This window comes from Oncorhynchus clarkii, chromosome 1, assembly GCF_045791955.1.
Source record: "Oncorhynchus clarkii lewisi isolate Uvic-CL-2024 chromosome 1, UVic_Ocla_1.0, whole genome shotgun sequence".
Taxonomy (NCBI): domain Eukaryota; kingdom Metazoa; phylum Chordata; class Actinopteri; order Salmoniformes; family Salmonidae; genus Oncorhynchus; species Oncorhynchus clarkii.
In genome coordinates this window covers 25016982-25042045 of record NC_092147.1, presented here as the reverse complement: position 1 = coordinate 25042045, position 25064 = coordinate 25016982, and the positions used below count along the sequence as shown (strand labels likewise).

General features: G+C 42.3%; 1 protein-coding gene across 1 annotated transcript in view; it reads left to right on the top strand.

Moving 5' to 3' along the window:
* LOC139415873 (cadherin-13-like) overlaps positions 1 to 25064 on the top strand; it is a 345399-nt gene that overhangs the window by 31573 nt on the left and 288762 nt on the right. The window contains exon 2 of the mRNA XM_071164006.1: positions 23060 to 23204. Within this exon, the coding sequence (XP_071020107.1) occupies positions 23060 to 23204 (145 nt within the window). The remainder of the gene's footprint in view (positions 1 to 23059; positions 23205 to 25064) is intronic.

Below are 25064 nucleotides of genomic sequence, written 5' to 3'. Positions count from 1 at the left end.
CTCACTACTCACTGGACCTTTCTGATCACTCGACTAAGCATGCCTCTCCTTAATGTCAATATGCCTTGTCCATTGCTGTTCTGGTTGGTGTTTATTGGCTTATTTCACTGTAGAGGCTCTAGCCCTGCTCACTATACCTTATCCAACCTTTCAGTTCCACCACCCACACATGCGATGAAATCACCTGGTTTCAATGATGTTTCTAGCTCCACTCTAGCTCCACTCCTACTGACGTTCTGCATTAGAATCGAACAGCCCCTGTGATATGCAACTTTTCAGGGAAGCTAGAAACCAATATACATAGGCAGTTAGAAAAGCCAAGGCTAGCTTCTTCAAGCAGAAATGTGCTTACTGCAACACAAACTCAAAAACGTTCTGGGACACTGTAAAGTCCATGGAGAATAAGAACACCTCCTCGCAGCTGCCCACTGCACTGAAGATAGGAAACACTGTCACCACCGATAAATCCACTGTAATTGAGAATTTAAATAAGCATTTTTCTACGGGTGGCCATGCTTCCCACCTGGGTACTCCTACCCCTGTCAACAGCACTGCAACCCCCACAGCAACTCACCCAAGCCTTCCCCATTTCTCCTTCTCCCAAATCCAGTCAGCTGATGTTCTGAAAGAGCTGCAAAATCTGCACCCTTACAATTCAGCCAGGCTAGACAATCTGGACCCTTTCTTTCTAAAATTATCTGACGTTGTTTCCACCCCTATTATGAGCCTGTTCAACCTCACTTTCGTGTCATCTGAGATTCCCAAAGATTTGAAAGCAACTGCGGTCATCCCCCTCTTCAAAGGGGGACACACTAATGACCCAAACTGCTACAGACCTATATTTATCCTACCCTGCCTTTCTAGGGCCTTCGAAAGCCAAGTCAACATACAGATTACCGACCATTTCGAATCCCACCATACCTTCTTCGCTATGCAATCTAGTTTCAGACCTGGTCATGGGTGCACCTCAGCCACACTCAAGGTCCTAAACAATATCTTAACCGTCATCGATAAGAAACAATACTGTGCAGCCGTATTCATTGACCTGGCCAAGGCTTTCAACTCTGTCAATCACCACATCCTCATTGGCAGACTCGACAGCCTTGGTTTCTCAAATGAATGCCTCGCCTGGTTCATCAACTACTTCTCTGATAGAGTTCAGTGTGTCAAATCGGAGGGTCTGTTGTCCGGGCCTCTGTCAGTCTCTATGGGGGTGCCACAGGGTTCAATTCTTGGACCGACTCTCTTCTCTGTATACATCAATGATGTTGCTCTTGCTGCTGATGAGTCTCTGATCCACCTCTACGCAGACGACACCATTCTGTATACTTCTGGCCCTTCTTTGGACACTGTGTTGCCCTCTGACTCCCCATGCCGCGTGAGGGAGCGTTAAACATCGCCTGACACTAATTAGCATAACGCAACGGACATAAATATTCCTAGAAAATATTCCTATTCATGAAAATCACAAATTAAATTTATTGAGACACAGCTTAGCCTTTTGTTAATCACCCTGTCATCTCAGATTTTCAAAATATGCTTTACAGCCAAAGCTAGACAAGCATTTGTGTAAGTTTATCGATATCCTAGCATAGTATTTGGTCTAGCTAGCAGCAGGTAACTTGGTCACGGAAATCAGAAAAGCAATCAAATTAAATCGTTTACCTTTGATGAGCTTCGGATGTTTTCACTCACGAGACTCCCAGTTAGATAGCAAATGTTCCTTTTTTCCAAAACTATTATTTTTGTAGGCGAAATAGCTCCGTTTGTTCTTCACATTTGGCTGAGAAATCACCCGGAAATTGCAGTCACGAAACGGCGAAAAATATTCCAAATGATTTCCATAATATTGACAGAAACATGGCAAACGTTGTTTATAATCAATCCTCAAGGTGTTTTTCAAATATCTATTCGATAATATATCCATCGGGACAATTCGTTTTTCAGTAGGACTGATTGGAAAATTGGCTACCTCTGTATTTTACATGAGAATCTCTCTGGGAGCATCAGGTGACCACTTGCGCAATGTAGCCGCTTACGGGTATTCTTCAACATAAATGCGTAAAACTACGTCACAATGCTGTAGACACCTTCGGGAATACGGAGAAAGAGTAATCTGGTTGATAGCCCATTCACTGCTCAATAGGGACGCATAGGAACGCAGCGCTTTCAAAACATGAGGCACTTCCGGATTGGATTTTTCTCAGGCTTTTGCCTGTAACATCAGTTCTGTTATACTCACAGACAATATTTTTACAGTTTTGGAAACTTTAGAGTGTTTTCTATCCTAAGCTGTCAATTATATGCATATTCTAGCATCTTGTCCTGGCAAAATATCCCGTTTACTACAGGAACGTTTTTTTTCCAAAATTGAAAATACTGCCCCCTAGTCACAACAGGTTTTAACAACCTTCCAGACGAGCTTCAATGCCATACAACTCTCCTTCCGTGGCCTCCAATTGCTCTTAAATACAAGTACAACTAAATGCATTCTCTTCAACCGATTACTGCCTGCACCTGACCGCCTGTCCAACATCACTACTCTGGACGGCTCTGACTTAGAATATGTGGACAACTACAAATACCTAGGTGTTTGGTTAGACTGTAAACTCTCCTTCCAGACTCACATCAAACATCTCCAATCAAAAGTTAAGTCTAGAATTGGCTTCCTATTTCACAAACAAAGCATCCTTCACTCATGCTGCCAAACATACACTTGTAAAACTGACCATCCTACCAATCCTCGACTTCGGCGATGCCATTTACAAAATAGCCTCCAATTCCCTACTCAATAAATTGGATGCAGTCTATCACAGTGCCATCCGTTTTGTTACCAAAGCCCCATATACTACCCACCACTGCGACCTGTACGCTCTCGTTGGCTGGCCCTCGCTTCATACTCGTCGCCAAACCCACTGGTTCCAGGTCATCTACAAGACCCTGCTAGGTAAAGTCCCCCCTAATCTCAGCTCGCTGGTCACCATAGCAGCACCCACCTGTAGCACGCGCTCCAGCAGGTATATCTCTCTGGTCACAGCCAAAACCAATTCTTCCTTTGGTCGCCTCTCCTTCCAGTTCTCTGCTGCCAATGACTGGAACGAACTACAAAAATCTCTGAAACTGGAAACACTTATCTCCCTCACTAGCTTTAAGCACCAGCTGTCAGAGCAGCTCACAGATTACTGCACCTGTACATAGCCCATCTATAATTTAGCCCAAACAACTACCTCTTTCCCTACCTTTTTATCGCACTGCTTTGCTTTGTCTTGGCCAGGTCGCAATTGTAAATGAGAACTTGTTCTCAACTTACCTATCTGGTTAAATAAAGGTGAAATAAATAAAATAAATTAATAAATATGCCAAGTTGCTCTCTCAGAATATCATAATGGACCTGCAACTGTGACTTCTCCACATCCACTCTGCCTTTCTGCAGTTTTGCTCCATTTGGATGACACCTTTTTCAACCTTACTGGAGCTATGGCATCAATGGTTGCCCTTTATTTGCTATCAAAGTTATTAACTAAAATATCACAAGAGGAAGGCAGAATAGGTGTCGGTGTATTGATCATTAGCTTAATAAAATCTGATCTGTAGCAACTTCAGACGTAAGATAGAGTTTCTTAATAATGCATTCAATATTACCCTGTGCTATGGTCACCAAGGTAGTAAAACAATACACAGTGATGATCAGATATTGCAACATCAACATGCCTCGGCAATAACCAAGCCAGAGAATGGCTTTGAAGTGGGGCCTTGGAGTTAGTCTCTTTGTCAACATGAATATTAAAATCGCCCAACACAATTATTTAACATAGTTCTCAAGGACAATAGATAATCGTTCAGAGAAATCAGTAAAGAAAACGGGACAGTGTTTTGGTGGCCTACAAAGGTTTATAGCCAGCACTGGTGGATAACATATATAGCATGGAAAACAGTATAGCATGATGCTCAAAGACCCAAAGTTGCCAAGTTAAATGTCCCCCCACCCCTTTTCCCTTTTCTGATAGAGTATGAAAAGCTGTAGTCTGGGGGGGGGCTTCAATAAGAGACAGCCGTGTTTCAGTGCAATTGTTTGAAAGTACCATATTCAATGAGTGTGGGCCACTGGGGCATCTGCCTCGAGGTAGTCAATGGATTGACAACAAATGATTAATGTTACAACCACGTTTTCTGACAGTCTCCAATCTATCAGAATGGTAGGATATGACATTTTGTATAAACACACTAGAAGGCTGAGTTAGAGGGATATAAATGAGGTTACTCACAACAACCTTAGTGCCATTTCCACATGAGTTGATACTGTATGCTTTCCAAGTCCTCTTGCTTATTCTGACAGGGAGGACTGGAGCACTACCAGACCCTGTCGTCAGACTCTAAAACAGTTTGCGATGTTGCTGGAAATAATCCTGGAACCCCTGCGGTTAATCCTGTCTCTTTTAAAAAGTGCTGGTTGCTCCCACAGCAAATAAAAGTTGTCACAAAAGGAGACATTCCTGTCGTTGCAAAGTTTCTTCAGGTACTTGTCTCAAGCAGGGCAAAGCAGATTAATCCTAGAGTAATTGACGCAGGAACAAAGCAAACAATAGAATACAAATATTACCTTGTGAATCACAAGAACACAGAGCAACAGAATATTATTATTTTCTTATTAAGCTCAATTAGAGTAAAAATCAATGTTAATGAGATATAAATGGAGCATAACAAAGAGAGAGAGAAAGATAGATTGGGGGGCTGGAGAGACAGAGGGAGTCAGATTCGAAGATGGAGCTGACCGTCTCTGACCGTCCTCACCATCACTGTGGAGACAAGCTCAAGGTTGGTTGGGTCAGGAGGAGAGGGATGCAGCTTGCTGATTGGTGGGAGGATGATGGTCAGGCAGGCAGAGTGTGGAGTGGTAAATAACACACTAATTTAGCCAGGTAGATACTGGAGAATCTGGTCACGTGTTGAGTGTTCAGTCCTGTTGAGTCTTGCTCACGTGTTAGGACAGAAACAACATGCCTTGATTACTGTGTGTGTGTGTGTGTGTGTGTGTGTGTGTGTGTGTGTGTGTGTGTGTGTGTGTGTGTGTGTGTGTGTGTGTGTGTGCACGCATGTGTATAGATAGGTATGTGCGTCCTTGCATGGGGTCTGTCGGCTCTAAATGATCAACCTTTTGGAATTCTATGGCGGCTCCAGCAAATGTAGCCTGTAAATGAGACAGGCATGAGTCTCCTTCAGAATACCCAATTCATGGTTGATACCCACACAAATAGCATGGTTGCATATTATATGATATTACTCCTCAACTTCCATACAATTGATATCAGTTCCACACTAATAGATAGCACTGTTACTCCCAGACCCAATATATTGCTCCATTATTCATTCAGCATGTGCATTTGTACACAAACGCACACCGCACACGCACACGCACACACACACACACACACACACACACACACACACACAGCAGTTAATTGGTCAAGAAATTGTCTATACTGACAACTGATCCATGTTAATGGTCCCATCAGCACTACTCAGTAATTACTATCTGTTCAACAGAGAGAGAGTGAAAGATAGACAGGAGAATGAGGAAGAGCGAGAGAGAGAGATTAATTGCCAGCTAAATGCTACTGCAGAAGATCTGAATATAGAAAGGATAAAATAATACATAAGTCAACCTTGAAATAGGAGATCGGAGTCATTGTTAAATCTGGTTAAAATGTTAATCTAAAACACAAATGGCTGAATGACAGTTTTGAATATTTAAAAAGCTCTAATAAGATTTTAAGTTCATAAATTAGCAATGTAAAAGTTGGGATATGTACATTATTAACATTTCCTAGGTGTGATTTAAATGCAGTTTCATACTGTATTGGGCTCTGGAGCACTCTTGGTACTGTACTGTAAGGGGAAGGCTCTGAGTTGCAGTAGACTGCAGGACTCTCAGATGTTATGTTCTTTTTTCCCTAGCTCTTGACAGCAGATTTGAGAGGTACCACGCTCCTCATACTGCCATTTCCCTATGCATTGTCACCTACTGACGGTGCTACAGAAAACATTTTTGGCTGCTACTGTGTGTGTGTGTATTAGCACATCCTGACATACACACATTCTCACAAACAGAAACACACACAGAGCCACGTACATACAGTGGGGAAAAAAAGTATTTAGTCAGCCACCAATTGTGCAAGTTCTCCCACTTAAAAAGATGAGAGAGGCCTGTAATTTTCATCATATGTACACTTCAACTATGACAGACAAAATGAGAAAAAATAATCCAGAAAATCACATTGTAGGATTTTTAATGAATTATTGTGGAAAATAAGGATATGGTCAATAAAAAAATACTTCTCAATACTTTGTTATATACCCTTTGTTGGCAATGACAGAGGTCAAACATTTTCTGTAAGTCTTCACAAGGTTTTCACACACTGTTGCTGGTATTTTGGCCCATTCCTCCATGCAGATCTCCTCTAGAGCAGTGATGTTTTGGGGCTGTTGCTGGGCAACACGGACTTTCAACTCCCTCCAAAGATTTTCTATGGGTTTGAGATCTGGAGACTGGCTAGGCCACTCCAGGACCTTGAAATGCTTCTTACGAAGCCACTCCTTTGTTGCCCGGGCGGTGTGTTTGGGATCATTGTCATGCTGAAAGACCCAGCCACGTTTCATCTTCAATGCCCTTACTGATGGAAGGAGGTTTTCACTCAAACTCTCACGATACATGGCCCCATTCATTCTTTCCTTTACACGGATCAGTCGTCCTGGTCCCTTTGCAGAAAAACAGCCCCAAAGCATGATGTTTCCACCCCCATGCTTCAAAGTAGGCATGGTGTTCTTTGGATGCAACTCAGCATTCTTTATCCTCCAAAGTTATATTTTGGTTTAATCTGACCATATGACATTCTCCCAATCTTCTTCTGGATCATCCAAATGCTCTCTAGCAAACTTCAGACGGGCCTGGACATGTACTGGCTTAAGCAAGGGGACACGTCTGGCACTGCAGGATTTGAGTCCTTGGCCACGTAGTGTGTTACTGATGGTAGGCTTTGTTACTTTGGTCCCAGCTCTCTGCAGGTAATTCACTAGGTCCCCCTGTGTAGTCCTGGGATTTTTGCTCACCGTTCTTGTGATTATTTTGACCCCACGGGGTGAGATCTTGTGTGGAGCCCCAGATCGAGGGAGATTATCAGTGGTCTTGTATGTCTTCCATTTCCTAATAATTGCTCCCACAGTTGATTTCTTCAAACCAAGCTGCTTACCTATTGCAGATTCAGTCTTCCCAGCCTGGTGCAGGTCTACAATTTTGTTTCTGGTGTCCTTTGACAGCTCTTTGGCCTTGCCCATAGTGGAGTCTGGAGTGTGACTGTTTGAGGTTGTGGACAGGTGTCTTTTATACTGTGTCTTTTATAGCAAGTTCAAACAGGTGCCATTAATACAGGTAACGAGTAGAGGACAGAGGAGCCTCCTAAAGAAGAAGTTACAGGTCTGTGAGAGCCAGAAATCGTGCTTGTTTGTAGGTCCCCAAATACTTATTTTCCACCATAATTTGAAAATAAATTCATAAAAAATCCTACAATGTGATTTTCTGGATTTTCTTTTCTGATTTTGTCTGTCATAGTTGAAGTGTACCTATGAGGAAAATTACAGGCCTCTCTCATCTTTTTAATCGAGAGAACTTGCACAATTGGTGGCTGACTAAATACTTTTTTGCCCCACTGTATACATGGGCAGGCTTATCTAAAAGTCATAAAGAAATATTTAAATGCACTTTCTTTCCTGCACGTACACTGCTCCAACACTTATATCTCCACTGCAGGATTTGAGCGGAATCGTAACACCACATACAGCAATGACTGATATACAAAAACGTGTTGTTTAATGAACTTATACAGTTGATGCCCATCTGTATTTTCACAGTGGCTAGTTCACCTCTTTAAGTGATGTGGAGGAAGGTTGAAGGAAGGAAAGTTTTTCTGACGAATCTTAGTCGCTGAGATCTTAGAACAGAGCAGTGCAGTGAGATAACGGGAGGAGACAGAGGCCAATCCTGTCAGCTAGTGTACACATGGACATGCAGGGAGGCTGGGGGAGTAAACAGTTTGTTGTCTACTTCATTTAGGCCTGTCTTTGGGGAGATGGTCTGAGACAGGAGGTGCCTGTGTCCAAATCCAACTCCTCTTTCCTGCTTGGCTGGACAATCATTTCCTGGGTTTTGGAGAGCAGGCTATGCCGACCTGCACACAGGAAAACAGGCCTTAAGTGCTTCTACTCTGTGTGTCGCTGAGATAAGTCCCACACTGCTGCTGTTGCCACGACCCCAAATCTTTCTCTCCACTACCCCATCCCCTTACTTATACCTGCTCGTACCCCACAAAAATACCTACCTACAGCGATTACTCAGCCACAAACATGCATGACTTGGTCGCATTTAGATGAGACCTGAAGTTGTAAAATGTTTGTTCTACATACATAATCACTTGGTAAAGATAGTGGTAGTAAGGTCAAGTTATTGGTAGTGGTAGTGGTAGAGGTAGTGGTAAACGTAGTGGTAGTTATATGTGATGTTGAAAAATGGCATCTAACGTAATGGCAAATTTATCATGCATCAATGCAGTCAAGAACAGGCAAAACTATTGCTATAGTCATGTTTATTTCATTATTCAAAGTGAGGCTTTGATTTCAATTACTGTCTCAGAGATTTATCTGCAGTTTATCCTATTTGACCCAACAAGTGTACACCTCTGATTAATCTGTACAGTCATCTTATTCCTGTAAATTGAAATAATTTGCACAGACTCTAGTGAGCTACTACCATTTCTATAATCTACCAATAATGTAACTTCATACCTCATGAAAAGGTTCTATCTAAAGTTGCTATCATAAGTTATTCCTCTGTGCAGAAAACAATGTCCACTTCCTTGGTTCTTGGATGTGACTGAGAAGTGTTCATTCCCCAGACACCCCACGGCCCTCAGGCCCAGATAAATATATTAGGCTGCGAGTGCCCCGCCGCTCGGCCATATTTTGTGCATTACTGCCAGTAATTCAGTCACTCTGTCGCCCCCGCTGTGTGGCACGGCCCATAATGTACTCTGCTCGGCCTGCCTGAGAGCCAGGAAGGACAGCTCTACTTTCAACCACATTCAGGAATAAATGTCTGGAGCCAAAACTCTTAGCCCTGTGATTATGGACGGACATTTACCGCACAGTAGGTTCAGGGACAGAAGTGGGCATTTACGGCTATTTCTATAATAAAGCTGCCTAAATGTTAGCAGGCAGATCTCGAAATAGAGGTGGGACCAAATAGTGATATCTGATCCATCTATACTTTGTTCAGATTTTGTCTCTCTCCATCCAATCACTTATTAATGTATTTATTAATATTTTTATAACCTTTATAACCTTTATAACCTTTATTATTATTTATTATAACCTTTATTTGACTAGGAAAGTCAGTTAAGAACAAATTCTTATTTACAATGACGGCCTACACTGGCCAAACACGCGTGACGCTTCACAAGCATTTTTCTCATGTAAACAAATCACCTGAAAAATGTCACGTGGGAAAAACAAGAGTCAGACACGTTATTTTCGGACACGTGTGAAGTTTCACGTTTTCACATAACTCAGACAGGTGGTTTCCCAACATTTGATTGGATTTATTAGGATCCTCATTAGCAGACCCCAATGGTGACAGCTAGTCTTACTGGGATCCGACATATCGAAAAGACATTACAGACAAAATACTTTACAATTTACATACATTTAATAACATTAACATATGGTGTGTGTGAATCTATCAGTTACATATACATGTCAGTATATACACACAACACGTTGTGCCATGAGGTGTTGCTTTATTTGTTTTAGTAAGCAAGTTTTCTGTTCACTTGTGCTATATAAGATGGAAGGGAGTTCCATGCACTCGTGGCTCTGTATAATACTGTACGTTTCCTTGAATTTGTTCTGGACCGGGGGACAATGAAAATACCTATTACACCTCTTTGTTTGTCTGAATTTGCGGGTTTACGCACCAGCCAAGCTTCTGGCAGAGCGTGATGGTTCTCTTCTGACTATGAAAAGACCCCTGGTGGCATGTCTGGTGTGGTAAGTGTGTGTGTGAGTGCTGTGTGTAAGTTGATTATGCAAACAATTTGGAATTTCCAATGCAATGCTTCTTATAAAAGCAAAAAGTGACACAGTCAGTCTTTCCTCAACTCTTAGCCAAGAGAGACTGGCATGCAAAGTGTTAATATTAACCCTCTGATTACAATGAGGAGCAAGACATGCCACTCTGTTCTGGGCCAGGAACAACTTAACGAGGTCTTTCTTTGAACCACTTGACCATATGACTGGACAATAATCAAGATAAGATAAAAATATGCCCTGCAGAACTGGCTTTGTGGAGTGTGATGTCAAAAAGCAGAGCATCTCTTTATTACAGACAGATCTCTCCCCATCTTTACAACCGTTGAATCTATGTTTTTTGACCATGACAGTTTACAATCTAAGGTAACACCAAGTCATTTAGTATCCTCAACTTGTTCGACAGCCACACCATTCATTATCAGATTCAGCTGAGGTCTAGAACTTTTGAGATTTGAACCAAATACAATGGTCTTCGTTTTAGAGATGTTCAGTTTATTACTGGCCACTCATTCCAAAACAGACTGCAACTCTTTGTTAAGGGTTTCAGTGACTTCTTTAGCTGTGGTTGCTAATGCGCATATTGTTTAATCATTAGCACTCAGTATATGGAAACACATGCTTTGTTTAATGCCAGTGGCAGGTCATTGGTAGAAATAGAAAAGAGTAGAGGGCCTAGAGAGCTGCACTGCCGTACACCACACTTTACATGTTTGAGAAGCTTCCATTAAAGAAAACCCTATGTGTTCTATTATATAGAGAGCTCTGAATCCACGATATGGCAGAGTTGGAAAAGCCATAACACGTACGCTTTCTCAACAACAGGTTATGGTCAATCACGTCAAAGGCTGCACTGAAGTCTAATATTACAGCTCCCCCAATCTTGTATTTATAATTTTCTTTCAACCAATCATCAGCCATTTGTGTCACTGCAGTACATGTTGAGTGCCCTTCTTCATAAGCATGCTGAAAGTCTGTTATTACTTTGTTTATAAAGAAATTATATTGTATTTGGTCAAACAGATTTTTTCACAACAGTTTGCTAAGAGCTGGCAGCAAGCTTATAGGTCTGCTATTAGAACTAGTAAAGATCGCTTTACCACTCTTGGGTGGCGGAATGACTGGCTTCCCTCCAGGCCCGAGGACAAATACTTTATTCTAGGTTCAGATTAAAGATATGACAGATAGGAGTGGCTATAGAGTCAGCTACCATCCTCAGTAGCTTTCCATCTAATGTGTCATGCCAGGGGATTTGTCATTATTGATCAATAACAACAAAAAAATCCAACTCTCCCACACTAACTTTACAAAATTCAAACTTGCAATGCTTTTCTTTCATTATTTTATGGATTCGTACAAGGCTGTTCGTTGTTGGCATTTCCTGGCTAAGTTTGCCCACTTTCCAATGAAGTAATCAATAAAATAATTGGCAACATAAACAGGTTTTGTGATGACTAAGCCATCTGATTTGATGAAAGATGGAGTTTAGTTTTGTCTTTCTGCCCATCATTTCATTATAAGTACTCCAAAGTTTTTATATCATTGATCTTGGCTTCATAATACCGTTTCTTCTTCTTTATGTTGAGTTTTCTCAATTTGCATCAAGTCAGTGTCAAATGTGTGTAACGACGTTCGTCTGTAGAAGGAGAAGCGGACCAAAAAGCAGCGTGGTGGTTATTCATGTTCTTTAATGGAAAACTGAACGATACATGAAATAACTCAAATCTACAAAACAACAAACGGAACGTGAAAACCTATACAGCCTATCCTGTGACAACAAACACAGTGACAGGAACAATCACCCCCAAACACACAGTGAAACCCAGGCTACCTAAGTATGATTCTCAATCAGAGACAACTAATGACACCTGCCTCTGATTGAGAACCATACTAGGCCGAAAACATAGAAAAACAAACATAGACTGCCCACCCAACTCACGCCCTGACCATACTAAATAAATACAAAACAACGGAAATAGAGGTCAGAACGTGACAATGTGCAGCCAGAATTATTAGCCACTCCTTTTGCCCCATCTCTTTCAACCGTACAGTTTTTCAATTCCTCATCAATCCATGGAGCCTTAATAGTTCTAACAGTCAGTTTCTTAACAGGTGCATGTTTATCAATAATTGGAGAAGCTATTTATTTTCATAAATTCTGAAAAAAAATGTGATTTTCACATGTGAACATGCAAATTCGGCATGAGCGAGTCAGCCTGGGCAGCACACGTAACACTCAAAAGGAGTTGAGTAATACCTTGAGAGAGGAGTGGGCAATTTTTCTACCTCTCTCTTGAACAAAGATTCTATGTTGAAAGAGAGAAGATTAAAGAGGCCTTTGAATGACCATTATCAATGGCAGTTTAATCACAAGTAATCTGGCCACCTAGTAACCCACTGGACAATAGAACAGAACACAGTGGCACCACTATGTGAGCAGATGATTCCCTCTCCTGTCAGGAAGAAACTAAATAGACAGCTTACGAGCCATTACAGTGTACAGTCTCCTCACAGACAGACGTGTACAAGGCTAAGCTTATGTGGAAATCATTACGTGGTAGCATGTAAACATTGATTGAACGATTTACTGGATACAAAGTGTTTGCAAAGTTGCTGATCTGTTAATAAACATGCTCTTATTGAGCATTTTGTGGATGCAAACGGCATCATGTACAGACACAACAGGGACAAGAGACAGAGGTCCCAGTCTATAATATCTCACTCTGCATCTACTATGTTTATCCTCCCACAAGGGACATGTTGGGAATGCTCTATCTTTATTTTTCTCACTCTGTCATTCTCTGCAACTCTCTTGGCATTGTCCCTCCGAGATTCAATGAGAAAACATGGACAGGAAAACATTTGTTTTTGACCCTTTCAAATATTTAGTGCTTTGTAGGTAGGCAATAGATGTGGACAGGAATTGTGGATTAGAGCCCGTCCCAGTGGGCCTGTGTGAAAAGCTGCTCTGAGCAGCCCTGACTCTGCACAGAGAAGAACAGAGTAAAACGCACACATGCTTGCTGTCTAATAGCAGAGATGCACAAGCACAAGACACTGTTGTTTCGATGCAAGTGCTTTATCTCACTGGACCAGATTAGAAACCCATGAGATATATTATTAAAAAGATCAACTTGAAATGGGATCTTCTACTCTGAAGATTGAGAAGTATGGTGTAGTTGCAAAATTATGAAATTTATGCAATTTGATGTTCTCAAGCATGTAAATGTTTTTTTTGTTTAGCAGACTCACTTTTATCTTTCTATCGCTCATTTCTCTTTTTGTATTTTTTTCGTTCAATACTGCAATACTGAATTATGAAATTCCTTCAACAGACTGTGAACAGGTGGGAACTCAAATTGTGTCCAAGCCACTTGGGCTTTTTCTCAGTCTGTTCTCCCTGTAGGCTACATTCAACACATCTCTGGCCAGGATTTACAATTGGATGTTCTCCTTCACTTTTAGTTATTACACCCATAGCCAATCATACACTCTCATGCCTTTGTATCTGAAAGACTTGGCCAGTCACACACATTCTCCCTGCTGCTGTATTTGACAGTGTGAAAGCAGAGTAGTGCTTTATGGAAAGTAGGAAACCCTCCCTCTCGGTCTCTAGGGGTGGCTGTGTTGAGGTTAACCTATACGTTTGTCCACTGACAGGGCCCGCTCCAGGCATAAGCAACATAGGTAGTCGCTTAGGGCCCCCGGCCGCTAGGGTGCCCCCGACCCCAAAAAACATTTAGATTTTTATACTGTACATTTGGTTGTGCATCAGCAGTTTTTGTCTTGTTATGTCACTCAATTAGCTGACAATAAGCCATGTCAATTTTTTGGATTGGTATTTATTTTATCCAGCTATCTGAACTTGTAGTAATCATGGCTGAATACATGCCCAGAGGTCCTGACCTTCATGGGACCCCCATTGATTTTGTTAGTCATTCTCACTCAGATATCATAATAACATGGCATAAGCCGTCGCAGAAGGTGTAGAATTGTAGGAATGTAGCTTTAAAGGGCACCACCAGAAGGCAATGCTGCCCCTATTCCAACATAATTCCTTTCCGACAGCGAAAATTCCCGTTTAGGTTCCACCTCCAAAGAATGCAGCAGGCTTGAGGGTGGGAATTGAGGGTGGGAACGAATTGAGGGTGGGAACATTGTGGTGATTTCCACATGGAGTGGACAAATAACGACAAGAAGGGCACTGACAGCTGGAGCTGGATTTGTCATAAATATTTAGGATAACCTGTTCCACAGATGGATAGGGGAAACCAGTATCTTTAACTTTGCCATCTATTGTTATCTTTAAAGTTTTGGGATGTTCCATTAATTGCATCCGCAAATCCTCCATAGAGATAGAAAGTCCAGCTATTGAACAGTTTGGACTAGAGATTTGTTTTTCGACATTGCAATGATAGGCTGCCGGCAGGCTATTCAGCTTCTCTACAGAAATGCCAAGTCAACCCATGGTCATGCCATAGTATTCACAGCTGAAATGATAGGCTACAATGACTTGGCTCGATACAGACTAGCTAAACAGAAGTGAAACTTCACAAATTATCTAAAGGATTATGATAATTTGCTGGTAAAAAAGTGGAGGTGCATGGAGGTTTTCACACCCTGTTTTAATTTGCTTCATAGCTCAGGCGGCCAAGTGTAGGCAAGGGCAAAAAGCTGTTCAGCTCTGTTAAAGATTATCTATAATATTGCTCAGATCTGTCGCGACTCACAAAGAGAAAGAACTTTGCATGTGTTTCTGATTAATTAACAATGCCATGCTGGTGGTTGGTAACATTCAAATAAAACCCAGCCCTGAAAAGAAACGTAGACTGAAAAGTATTAGCATGTTATCAAAAGTTACCACTTCAAACCCAAATATATCATACTTTGACCAAAACGATTACTTAAATAATTTTGCAACATCATGGGTAAGCTATGGGATTTGTCTTTCAGCTGAACATTTATTTCCGCTCTTGTAGGTTTTTAAAACTGCTAAAATGTATCTCCAGCACATGGCAAAATGGTTAGATTTGCAGGAAATTAACTGTAAAACATATTTTTTTTTTCTGCCTTATGGAAAAGTAAGTAGAATTTCAGGAAAAATGTCTCTCCACTGTCAAGTGAGGGGCCACTATTTTTTTTTACGCGAGGTGGGGGGCCACCCCAACCAAATTTCGCTTAGGGCCCCCAAAAGGCTAGGGCCAGCCCAGTCCACTGAGGCAGGTGTGATGTGTTGGAGGTAGAGGTAGCCTGAAATAGGCAGAGCTGCAGGAGAGGAGAGCAGTCTCTCTGGAATGTGAGGAATGAGCAGCATGCTCTTGAATTCCTACGAGGAGCTAAATACAGAGTGAATCTTCAACATGATGAAGTGGAGCGACTTCCAAATGCTTGACTTGGCTCTTTCAGCAGTTCCATACAGTCCTTTCTGAGTATATTTAAGGTAAATGATAAAGTCCCCGCTCAGCTCTATTTCACCGTCACAATGAGCAGAGCCCCACTGTGGTCCAGGCCACACACAGCCACGTAGCACAGGTCCCTCTTTTCTATTGAAACCATTCTCTACCTGCCCTCACAGGGATTTAGTTTCAAAGTAAATGTGTCCATACTGAGAGAGGAAAAGAGACAGAGAGAGAGAGCGAGAGAGTGAGCAAGTGAGCAAGAGCGAGAGGAAAAGGAAAGAGGCAGGATTTTTTTTTGTTTGAGGTACTTCAAGTCTTTAAGCTAATCCAAGCCTTTTCTCCAAAAGAGTCAACATAATCAGCAGCCAATATTCTGTAGCATTACTAACTGATTAGAGAGAAACTCCGTGGCATGTATTCATGGATGCCAAGGGAAGCCAGGCTTTCCCCTGAAAAATGATCATAAATGTCCTTAAATTCGTAATAGGCTGAATGTATTTCACCGGAGAAAGCATCCAAGCAAACGAAACAGCTCCGCTTTGTCTCAGTATGTGTAGCATATCTATCTGATGCTGTCTGGTCCAAAAGAGTATGGCATTGTTGCCTCCCGTAGCATTGAATGCAAGGGAAGCCAGCTAGTATAAAATAATAGCCAATCAGCATGTGCGCTCAGACCATGGTGCTTGCCTACTGAGCAGCAAGAAGAACTGCCCCTCTCTACCTTTAGACTATGCTCAAACTCGACACTCCAACCCAAGATCTCCGTTCTGCCACCTCTGGTGTCTTGGCCCTCCCACCCCTATGGGAGTGTAGCTCCCGCTCAGCCCAGTCCAGGCTTTTCTCTGTCCTGGCACCGCAATGGTGGAAACAGCTTCCACCTGAAGCTAGGACAGCAGAGTCCACACAGATCTTCCAAAAGCACCTGAAAACCTACCTCTTCAAAGTTCAAAGAGTATCTTAAATTATCCCCCTCCTCATCTCGACCCCGCCCCCCCAATAAAAATACAAATCCTGAACAGGTGTCGTTAGTTATCTCGGATTGAGAATCATACTTAGGTTGCCTTTTCCCACTTGTGTTTCGTGGGTGATTATTTTCTGTTCTGTATTTTGTTTCACCGTTCAGAACTGTTTCGTTTCGTTTCTCCTTTGTTATTTTGTTTAGTGTTCTCTAAAACAAGATGAACACTTACCACGCTGCGCTTTGGTCCTCACCTCATTCCAACGACGAGCGTTACACTCTGACCATCCGCTCTGACCAATGGCTGAATCTAGTTGATCATCCCTGCTGTAGGTCATGTAACTGTTTGATAGATGCAATATGTTGTGTGGACTTCACCGGACAGATTGCTCTCCAGTTTTGCAATGCATGGTTGCTTCTGCAGCGGTCTGTAGCTCCTTTCATCCTCTGTGTTAGTCAGATAATGCTTATTCAAAGTGTACAGTATTCTGTTTTAGTGGTTATTGTAGTTCAGGGAGGGAACCCAATAAATGGCTTTCCTCTCATGTCAAGGTTACTGACTTTTTCTTCAGAGGTGTGTGCATGTGAAATGGTTTTCATCAATGTTCTTTTTTGGACTAAGGCTGTGTTTGAACGATCCCTTTTGTGAGACGTCAATGTGGAAACTGTCAACGGTTCATGACTCAAGCAGATATTATCCATTGTGTTTTATTCAATCTAGAGTAAATGGTTAGCCTCGTAATTACCAGACTGATTACCGCTGCGCTATTACCATGAAGCGAACATCCATGTAAGCTTGCGATATCAGTGAGGCTAGTAAATGGTAGAGTTGACTCTTGAATGTTGAGTAAGCGAGAGAGAAAGTAAGAGAGAGAGCTAGCAAACCACTCAGAGAGGGAGGTAGTCAGAGAAGGCTGATCAACCATGAAGGGTAGTAGAGAGCTCTTATGGCTCAATTTGAAATATTTCATCTCTTAGTTTTTACAGTGACAAAGATAGAAAGATATCTAACCACTCAGAGAGAGGAAGGGAAAGAGAATTATATAATCATGGAGAAGTGAGTGGTCTGATATCTGCAGTTTGTGAAGGCATGGCCAACTCAGCTAATAAACATCCTGTAATGGCGGACTCTGACAGCCAGTGATGTGTGCTGCGTGTAATTTTCTCACCAGAGAGTGAGAGAAACCCATCTTCTCTCATTCTTCCTACCTTTAAGTAATTTTCCTCCAAATTAAATCACTGCCTCCTCTTAAAAACACACACATTTTAAACTTTAGGAAATATTTAGAGTGATAGAAATCGCTAACTCATTTTCCTAACAAGCACAGAGCTGTGTACAGAATGCAATGCAGTGTCACTGGGCTCCCATTAGCAGCTAGCTGCCTCCCTCAGGAATGGCACTGGGAAATTAGGGCAACGTGCCTGCCATTGATTCAGTTTGGACTGTGAAATTCTCTCGCTGCCTTTGGCTCATTTTCTTAGGGCACCACATGCTTACAAGAGCATTACGAGTCATTCAGCAATGTATGCAGATTTAGCAAAGAATGCTCAATGACTGTATTTTAAGTATATGACAATTCTCCCTTCATTAATTTTGACCTTTGGGAGTGAGCTGCATGCTCTTACATGTTAGAAAAAAAGGTGCTATCTAGAACTTGAAAGTGTTCTTCTCCACAGAGGGTTCTACATGGAACCCAAATGTGTTCTCTTATGGGGACAGCCGAAGAACACTTTTGGAACCCTTTTTTCTAAGTATATAGGCTCCTATACATGCCATACCAATGCTCTATTCCTCTGGGGTCACAGGCTTTCATCCACATTGAGATACTAGTTAAGCATGTGCCATGGGGACCTGTGGGAGTGCTAATTCAGTCGACTCCACAGAACTTGTGTGCGACTATGGGGGGGTGGTGCATATGTTTCATAGTCCCATAGTAAGTAGTTTCTGGTATGTCTATCAGAGAAAGAAAGAGAGAGAAGTTACAGATTTGAGAATTGAATTACCCAGCTATGCTAGGTATACTATGTTGTCACTGACTTCAGTCGTTGTCTTCTATCTATTGTCTTCTACAGCATTTGACTTATTCAGCTGTATACAAAGTATTCAAATTCCTGTCTTACTGCATTGCTGTAGCTGACTTGTTTCACCCACAATTTAAATGATCTCAGTTAGAGGTCCTGGGCTACAGACTCATTCCAAGTACTCATTCCAAGTACTTACACATAATAATCTCAGTTTATGTAAGGTCAAATATTCTATTGTTTAATACAAATGCTTGTCAAAAGATGGCTGCCCGATAATTTGTAGAAGCTACTGAAATCGATGAGGTGAATTCGATACCCAAAGTATGTATAAATAATGAATTTATGGTTACAATGCATAATGGACATGCAAACACACGGGCAGCGGACAGTGTGGCTTTCTTTAGCTATCTCTTAAATCACTGGTCTGGTATCTCTCATTCATCTGGCCCTGATTTAGAAATAAATCAACAGATAAAGCAGGGACGGTCTGTAATGAGAGATACTTGCATCATGACATGGTTTTCCACCAGCCAGAAGGGTCATCTCACCTCACCTCGCCAGAGACAGAGCTCTAGTCACATGGACAAAGAAAGAAGTAAAGAAATGCACTGTAGTACATAGAATTTGTGTACATTGTCTAAAACTCTCTCTGTACAGCACCAGGAGTGTGTACTGCGAAATTAAGTGCAATTGACAGGGTGTAAACATTTGAAAGAAATGGAATGTTTGAAAACAACAAAGGTAAGAGTACAATGCAACCAGTGTCATTTAGCTGAGGTGTGTGTTGACTGTCACGGAGTTAGACTGGAAAATCAAAGCTATTTGATGGGGTGAGTTTGTGGTGTAACAGTATAACTTTAGACCGTCCCCTCGCCCATACCCGGGCGCGAACCAGGGACCCTCTGCACACATCAACAACAATCACCCTCGAAGCATCGTTACCCATCGCTTCACAAAAGCAAGGGGAACTACTACTTCAAGGTCTCAGAGCAAGTGACGTCACCGATTGAAACGCTATTTAGCGCACACCGCTAACTAAGCTAGCCGTTTCACATCCGTTACAGTGGCATTTGAAAAGTTATTGCATACAGTATGCACAGTCCTGCGTTTGAAGTCGGGCTTATGTTAGCCGTTTCCTTTGTCTCCCAATCAGATGATGGCTCTGTTCATACATTCTCCGAAGATCAGATGTGAGGTGCCTCTCTCACAGCTAATATTATCTTAGTCACTCAGACACGGCACGCTGTGAGGTGTGTTTGTGTCAAGGAGAATATCAATAGGACTCACAGGGGGGCCTGTTTATAAATCCCTGTCTCCAAAGGAAGCCTTTTGTGTTCCTAAATATCCCTAAATGAATGTGTTCTCATTTAGGTGTTACCCTATTCATGTTTTGTTCTTTTGGTATATGTGCATGTGTGTGTGGGTGTGTTTGTAATTATCAGGATTAGTCTGTGTTTTGATTGTTAGAATTTATTAGGTGTACATAAGGAGCCGCTTATGTCATGTTAGGCGGCTTATTTAAACCACACATATGCTACGGTACAAAACACTGAAATATGAATTACTTTTGATGGTTCAGGCAAGCTGGATCAGATACACAGGACTAGATGGTATGTGTTTTTTAGTCTAGGCCATATACAGACATATATATACTATATGTGTTTTATGATTTTAACCTTTGTGTTTGTGTGGGACATGGTTTGCTGGAGAAAATGAGATTGTGAGTTTGCTCATATGAGCACCATTAGTTGGGAGTCAGTTTTGCTGATGAAGACATACATGTAGGTAGAGGAAATGTCCCCTCATAAATCCACTGCTACTGTACTGTAGTCTGTGCTGCTGCTTCCACATCGACAACACAGCCGAGGAGAAAGGACAGAGGAGAAGAGTTGATAATGTATAGGGCCATTAGGTCTCTAACCCCTAACGCTCTCACTTCACCTTCTGTTCAATACTACCATTATGCCTTGTGCGCCTGGCCTGGGGCCCACCACTGGAGATGGCGAGATAGAAGAGGTAGAGGGAGAGTGGATGACCTGTGTGATAGAGAGGGGGAGAGATGTCATGCAGTACTGATAGTGAAGGGAGCAGGAGCAGCTCATGTGCTAGATAAGAGAAGAGAAGGGCACTGCCACCGAACCACTCTCTGTGATGGATACCGGACTCTCAGGGGAATTATCCTGTTAGCTATTTCTATTGGACGGCAGAGAGGAAGCGGGTACATAAGTTATTCTGATGGTGTGAAACAGTGGACAGAGGTGACTGTGTGACTGTAATGTCAAGTGATGTCATACACTAATTCAATTTTTTTCATTTTAGTTTTAGAGCGTCTCCTTATGTTCATTATCTGTTGAAATGACACTGATCCAGTCTGGGGTTAAACACTTTCAAGGTACCGGTACGTGACGTCTTCCGACAATATCTTCAGACAGTGCAGAGTACAATGAGCATACTGAGTAGCTCTCCATATAAACTATGGGGCAGGTAGGGAAGAATTAACATTAAGGCTTCTCATTTCAACGTTGAAGTGTACGACACATGATGCTAAATTGGATCTCAGACGGGTGGGTATGTTAACTAAGCAGAGCTGGGGCTCACACTCTGACTCATAGTAATTCAATCAGCTTGCTTGTGTCAGATGTTGGAATTTGTTTGTTTCGCCTGTGCTCTGCTAAGCCAGAGAGGTCCCGCCTGTGAGGGGTTGACTGACTGGGCCCATACAGCAGCGTAAGGAGATGTTGAATACATAAATAAATTATATGGGCCTGTGGGGGGAGGGCTCTCAACTTTTCTTAGAGGAAGAGCCAATGAAGCTCCACCCCCAGCCTAGCCACTTTTACAGAGAGAGAAGGGGGGAGGGGAGAGGGGGAGATGGAGAGAGAGACTAAACTAAGAGATATCACAGTGAGAAACCAGGAACTGTATGGCAGAGAAAGGCAGGATAAGCACCACAACACTGAGGGCTTATGTAAAATCTGTCTCCAGGAGCTCCAGAGCCTGATCGAGGCTGGCAGGCAAGGCAGGCAGGCAAGGCAGGCAGGCAGGCGGGCAGGCGGGCAGGCGGGCAGGCGGGCAGGCAGGCGGGCAGGCAGGCAAGACAGACAGGCAAGACAGACAGGCAAGACAGACAGGCAAGACAGACAGGCAAGACAGACATGCAGACAGACAGACAGGCAGACAGACAGGCAGACAGACAGGCAGCACAGCAGGCTACCAGGCAGGACAGCGGGCTGGATGGAGGGAGGGAGTGCCTTTCATCACACAGGTACCTGATACAGTGTCAAGAGCTAGGAAGGGAGAGAAGTGGAGATGGATAGAGGGAGAGAAGGGGACATTGTGAAGTGGGATGATAGGGAGAGATAAATAACTATGGTGAATGAAAGAATCCATAGTTTGATGAGAGCACACTCTAGAGTCATTCTGGGAAGAGAGTGAGGGGTCCCACTGCGCAAAAACTGGTTGAATCAACATTGTTTCAACGTCATTTCAACCCCCCAAAATTATTTTTATGACTTTGAAAAGTCATTGAATTTGCAAAAAGCCATCATCAAAGGGAATTATGTCTTTTTTTCACCTAACTTTTAATCTAAATCCAATCACATGGGGAAATGTTTTGTTGATTTCACATTAAATTCACAACAGACAACTCAACTAAATGTAAATCTAAACTAAATGTTGAACTGACGTTTGCACTCAGTGGGGTGAGTGAGTTTGAGATGCTTACTAGGACCACTTCATATCTGAGAGCAGGCCTAATGTGTCCTCTCATTGTGTCTTTTCATTGGTAACATGGCAAAGCAGCACAGGTCTCTAACACCAGATCCATCCACTTCATTCAGGAACAGGAACAGCCACTCATCTCTCCTGCTGGTTGAGAGTAATTGAGGACCATGGGCAACAAAACGCAATGTAATTACCCCCCCTGCACAGAGCCCAGGACTGATGTTTCAAAGTCTCTCTCTAAGTGACATTTTCACTTCAGCGGGAGATAAATGCTTGCGACATCATTTGGGTGAAAATTACAGTCGTTAACTTTCATCACTGTCCATCTATTCATTACATTATATGTTCTGCTGCTGTAGTGTTGTGAAAAAGAGAGAGAGAGAGAGAGAGAGAGAGAGAGAGAGAGAGAAAACGGAGGCAAATGGAATAGCACTAGATTGGTACCACTTTGTTTTTTTTTTACATAGAGTTTACAGTGCTTTAAGTGGAATATCATTGGAAACAATGTAGTCACTACTTTATGTGTTACGTACCTATGTGTCAAGTGTGTGTGTGTTTGAGTCCGAGAATAAATACATAAACTACTCTTGTTCATACAAAATATATATATTTTTTTACACATTTTCAACCACAAGATTGACCTCTTCTTCTCATACATTAATCTCTCAGGTGTTTAACACGCAATCAGGTACTCTATACTTTCACAAGTCTATCGACCCCAGTGTTCATCCCGCATAAACCCTACAATGCCAACTGGATGAGTGAAATACTCTTGTGACCTTTGAACTCCTGTCCTGACCCTTGTGTGTCCTGACTGCAGCTGGAGGTGTCTGTGACAGACCAGAATGGGAAGCTGGTGGAGGGTCCTGTAGCCCTGCTCGTAGACGTCAATGACCAGAATGACAACAGGCCCATCTTCAAGGAGACCCGTTACGCTGGAGAGGTGCTGGAGGGCTCACCTACAGGTAGGAGACGCTGCTCTCTCTGATTTTCTATGGCCATGTTGGGTAATATTAATTAGTGCATACTGCTGCCAACATTTTGCAATGGATAAAGAAAACAAGCGTTTCTTATTGGACAAGTTATTGGAGACTCTCCCCATTTCGGGCTGTTTGGTTCCTACTGAAGATAACCCTGGGTCAAGGGAAAGCTAGTATAAAGATGGTGATTGATTGTCACCAGTCTTTGACTAGACTATATAGTGTTGCATTAATTGTGGTCTCTGTGAAAGCTGCTGAGGGGACAAAAGAGAGACAGGAACATTTTGGAGTAATTACTTTGTCATATTGATTATTTGTACTCAGTACTTGAGAACATAATTGTTCTCAAGTGCTTCTTCAATTTTGAAAGACATACACTAAGACACATTTTGAAAAAACCCATGAATGTGTCAGAATAATGCACGTGTTTAGTACACACCTTGGCAAACAATGTGACCATAGAAAGGTGAACATCATCAGTTGAGCTTTTCATTCCTTTCCTCCTTTTACGAGGTCAGTGTTGTTGTCTTTTTGTTGTTCAATGAATCACACAGGAAGCAGACCATTTGGAAAGTGGATGAATTCTCCTCTCTCTTCTTTCCACTTCTATGGGCTGCAGAAATTAGAAAGTCAGAGAGAGAGAGCAGAGCCCTTTGAGGTCTGAACTCCTTCCACCATATCACACACCCTCCCTTACCACACACTGTTCTCTCCCTCAGCTGTCACTCACTATGTGTGTGTGTGTGTGTGTGTGTGTGTGTGTGTGTGTGTGTGTGTGTGTGTGTGTGTGTGTGTGTGTGTGTGTGTGTGTGTGTGTGTGTGTGTGTGTGTGTGTGTGTGTGTGTGTGTGTGTGTGTGTGTGTGTGTGTGTGTGTGTGTGTGTGTGTGTGTGTGTCTGTGTGCATACATATATGTATGTCTGTGTCTATTAGTGTGTATGTGTGCACGTGTGTGAATTAGTGTGTGTGTTTGTGAGAGACAGAGAAAAAGACAGTTAGAAAGAGAGAGAATGAGTTTGCACGACACAAAAGGGAAACTCACCAGAACTTCCAGGATTACGACTTCCCTGGAGCGGATCCTTTGTTTGCTCTTCCCAGAGCAATTGAACTTATTCCAGAGGCTGACCCAAAACAACACAGGCGAATGAGAGGTACTCGAGGCGGTCTTCTGGTCTGACTTAGGAAGCGTGCACACCACCCACCGCTCGCAAGTATTTTACTTGCTAATGTCCAATCTCTGGATAATAAAATTGATGAGTTCAAGGTGAGAGTTGCTTTTCAGAGAGACACCAGGGATTGTAACATTCTCTGCTCCACGGAAACATGGCACTCTCTGTTTGACTCTTTAAAGCCAGTTGGGTTCTCAGTATATTATTCGCCGACAGGAACAAACATCACTCTGGGAAGCAGAAGGGTGAAGCTATTTGTTTTATGATTAACAACTTATGGTGTAACTGTGATAACATACAGGAACTCAAGTCCTTCTGTTTATCCGACCTAGAATATCTCACAATCAAATGCCGTCCGTACTATCTCCCGAGAGAATTTTAGTCAATAATAGCCACAGAGGTCTATATCCCCCCCAAATGTTTCCCCTTAAGCAATGGTCTTCATGTTGCCACTTGTTTGGTGGTGTTGCAGACTCTGGGGCCTTTCAGAACAGGTGTATACATACTGAGATCATGTGACAGATCATGTGACACTTAGATTGCACACAGGTGGACTTTATTTAACGAAATATGTGACTTCTGAAGGTATTGGTTACACCAGATCTTATTTAGGGGCTTCATAGCAAAGGGTGTGAATACGTATGCACCGACCACTTTTCCGTCTGTTTCTCAAACTA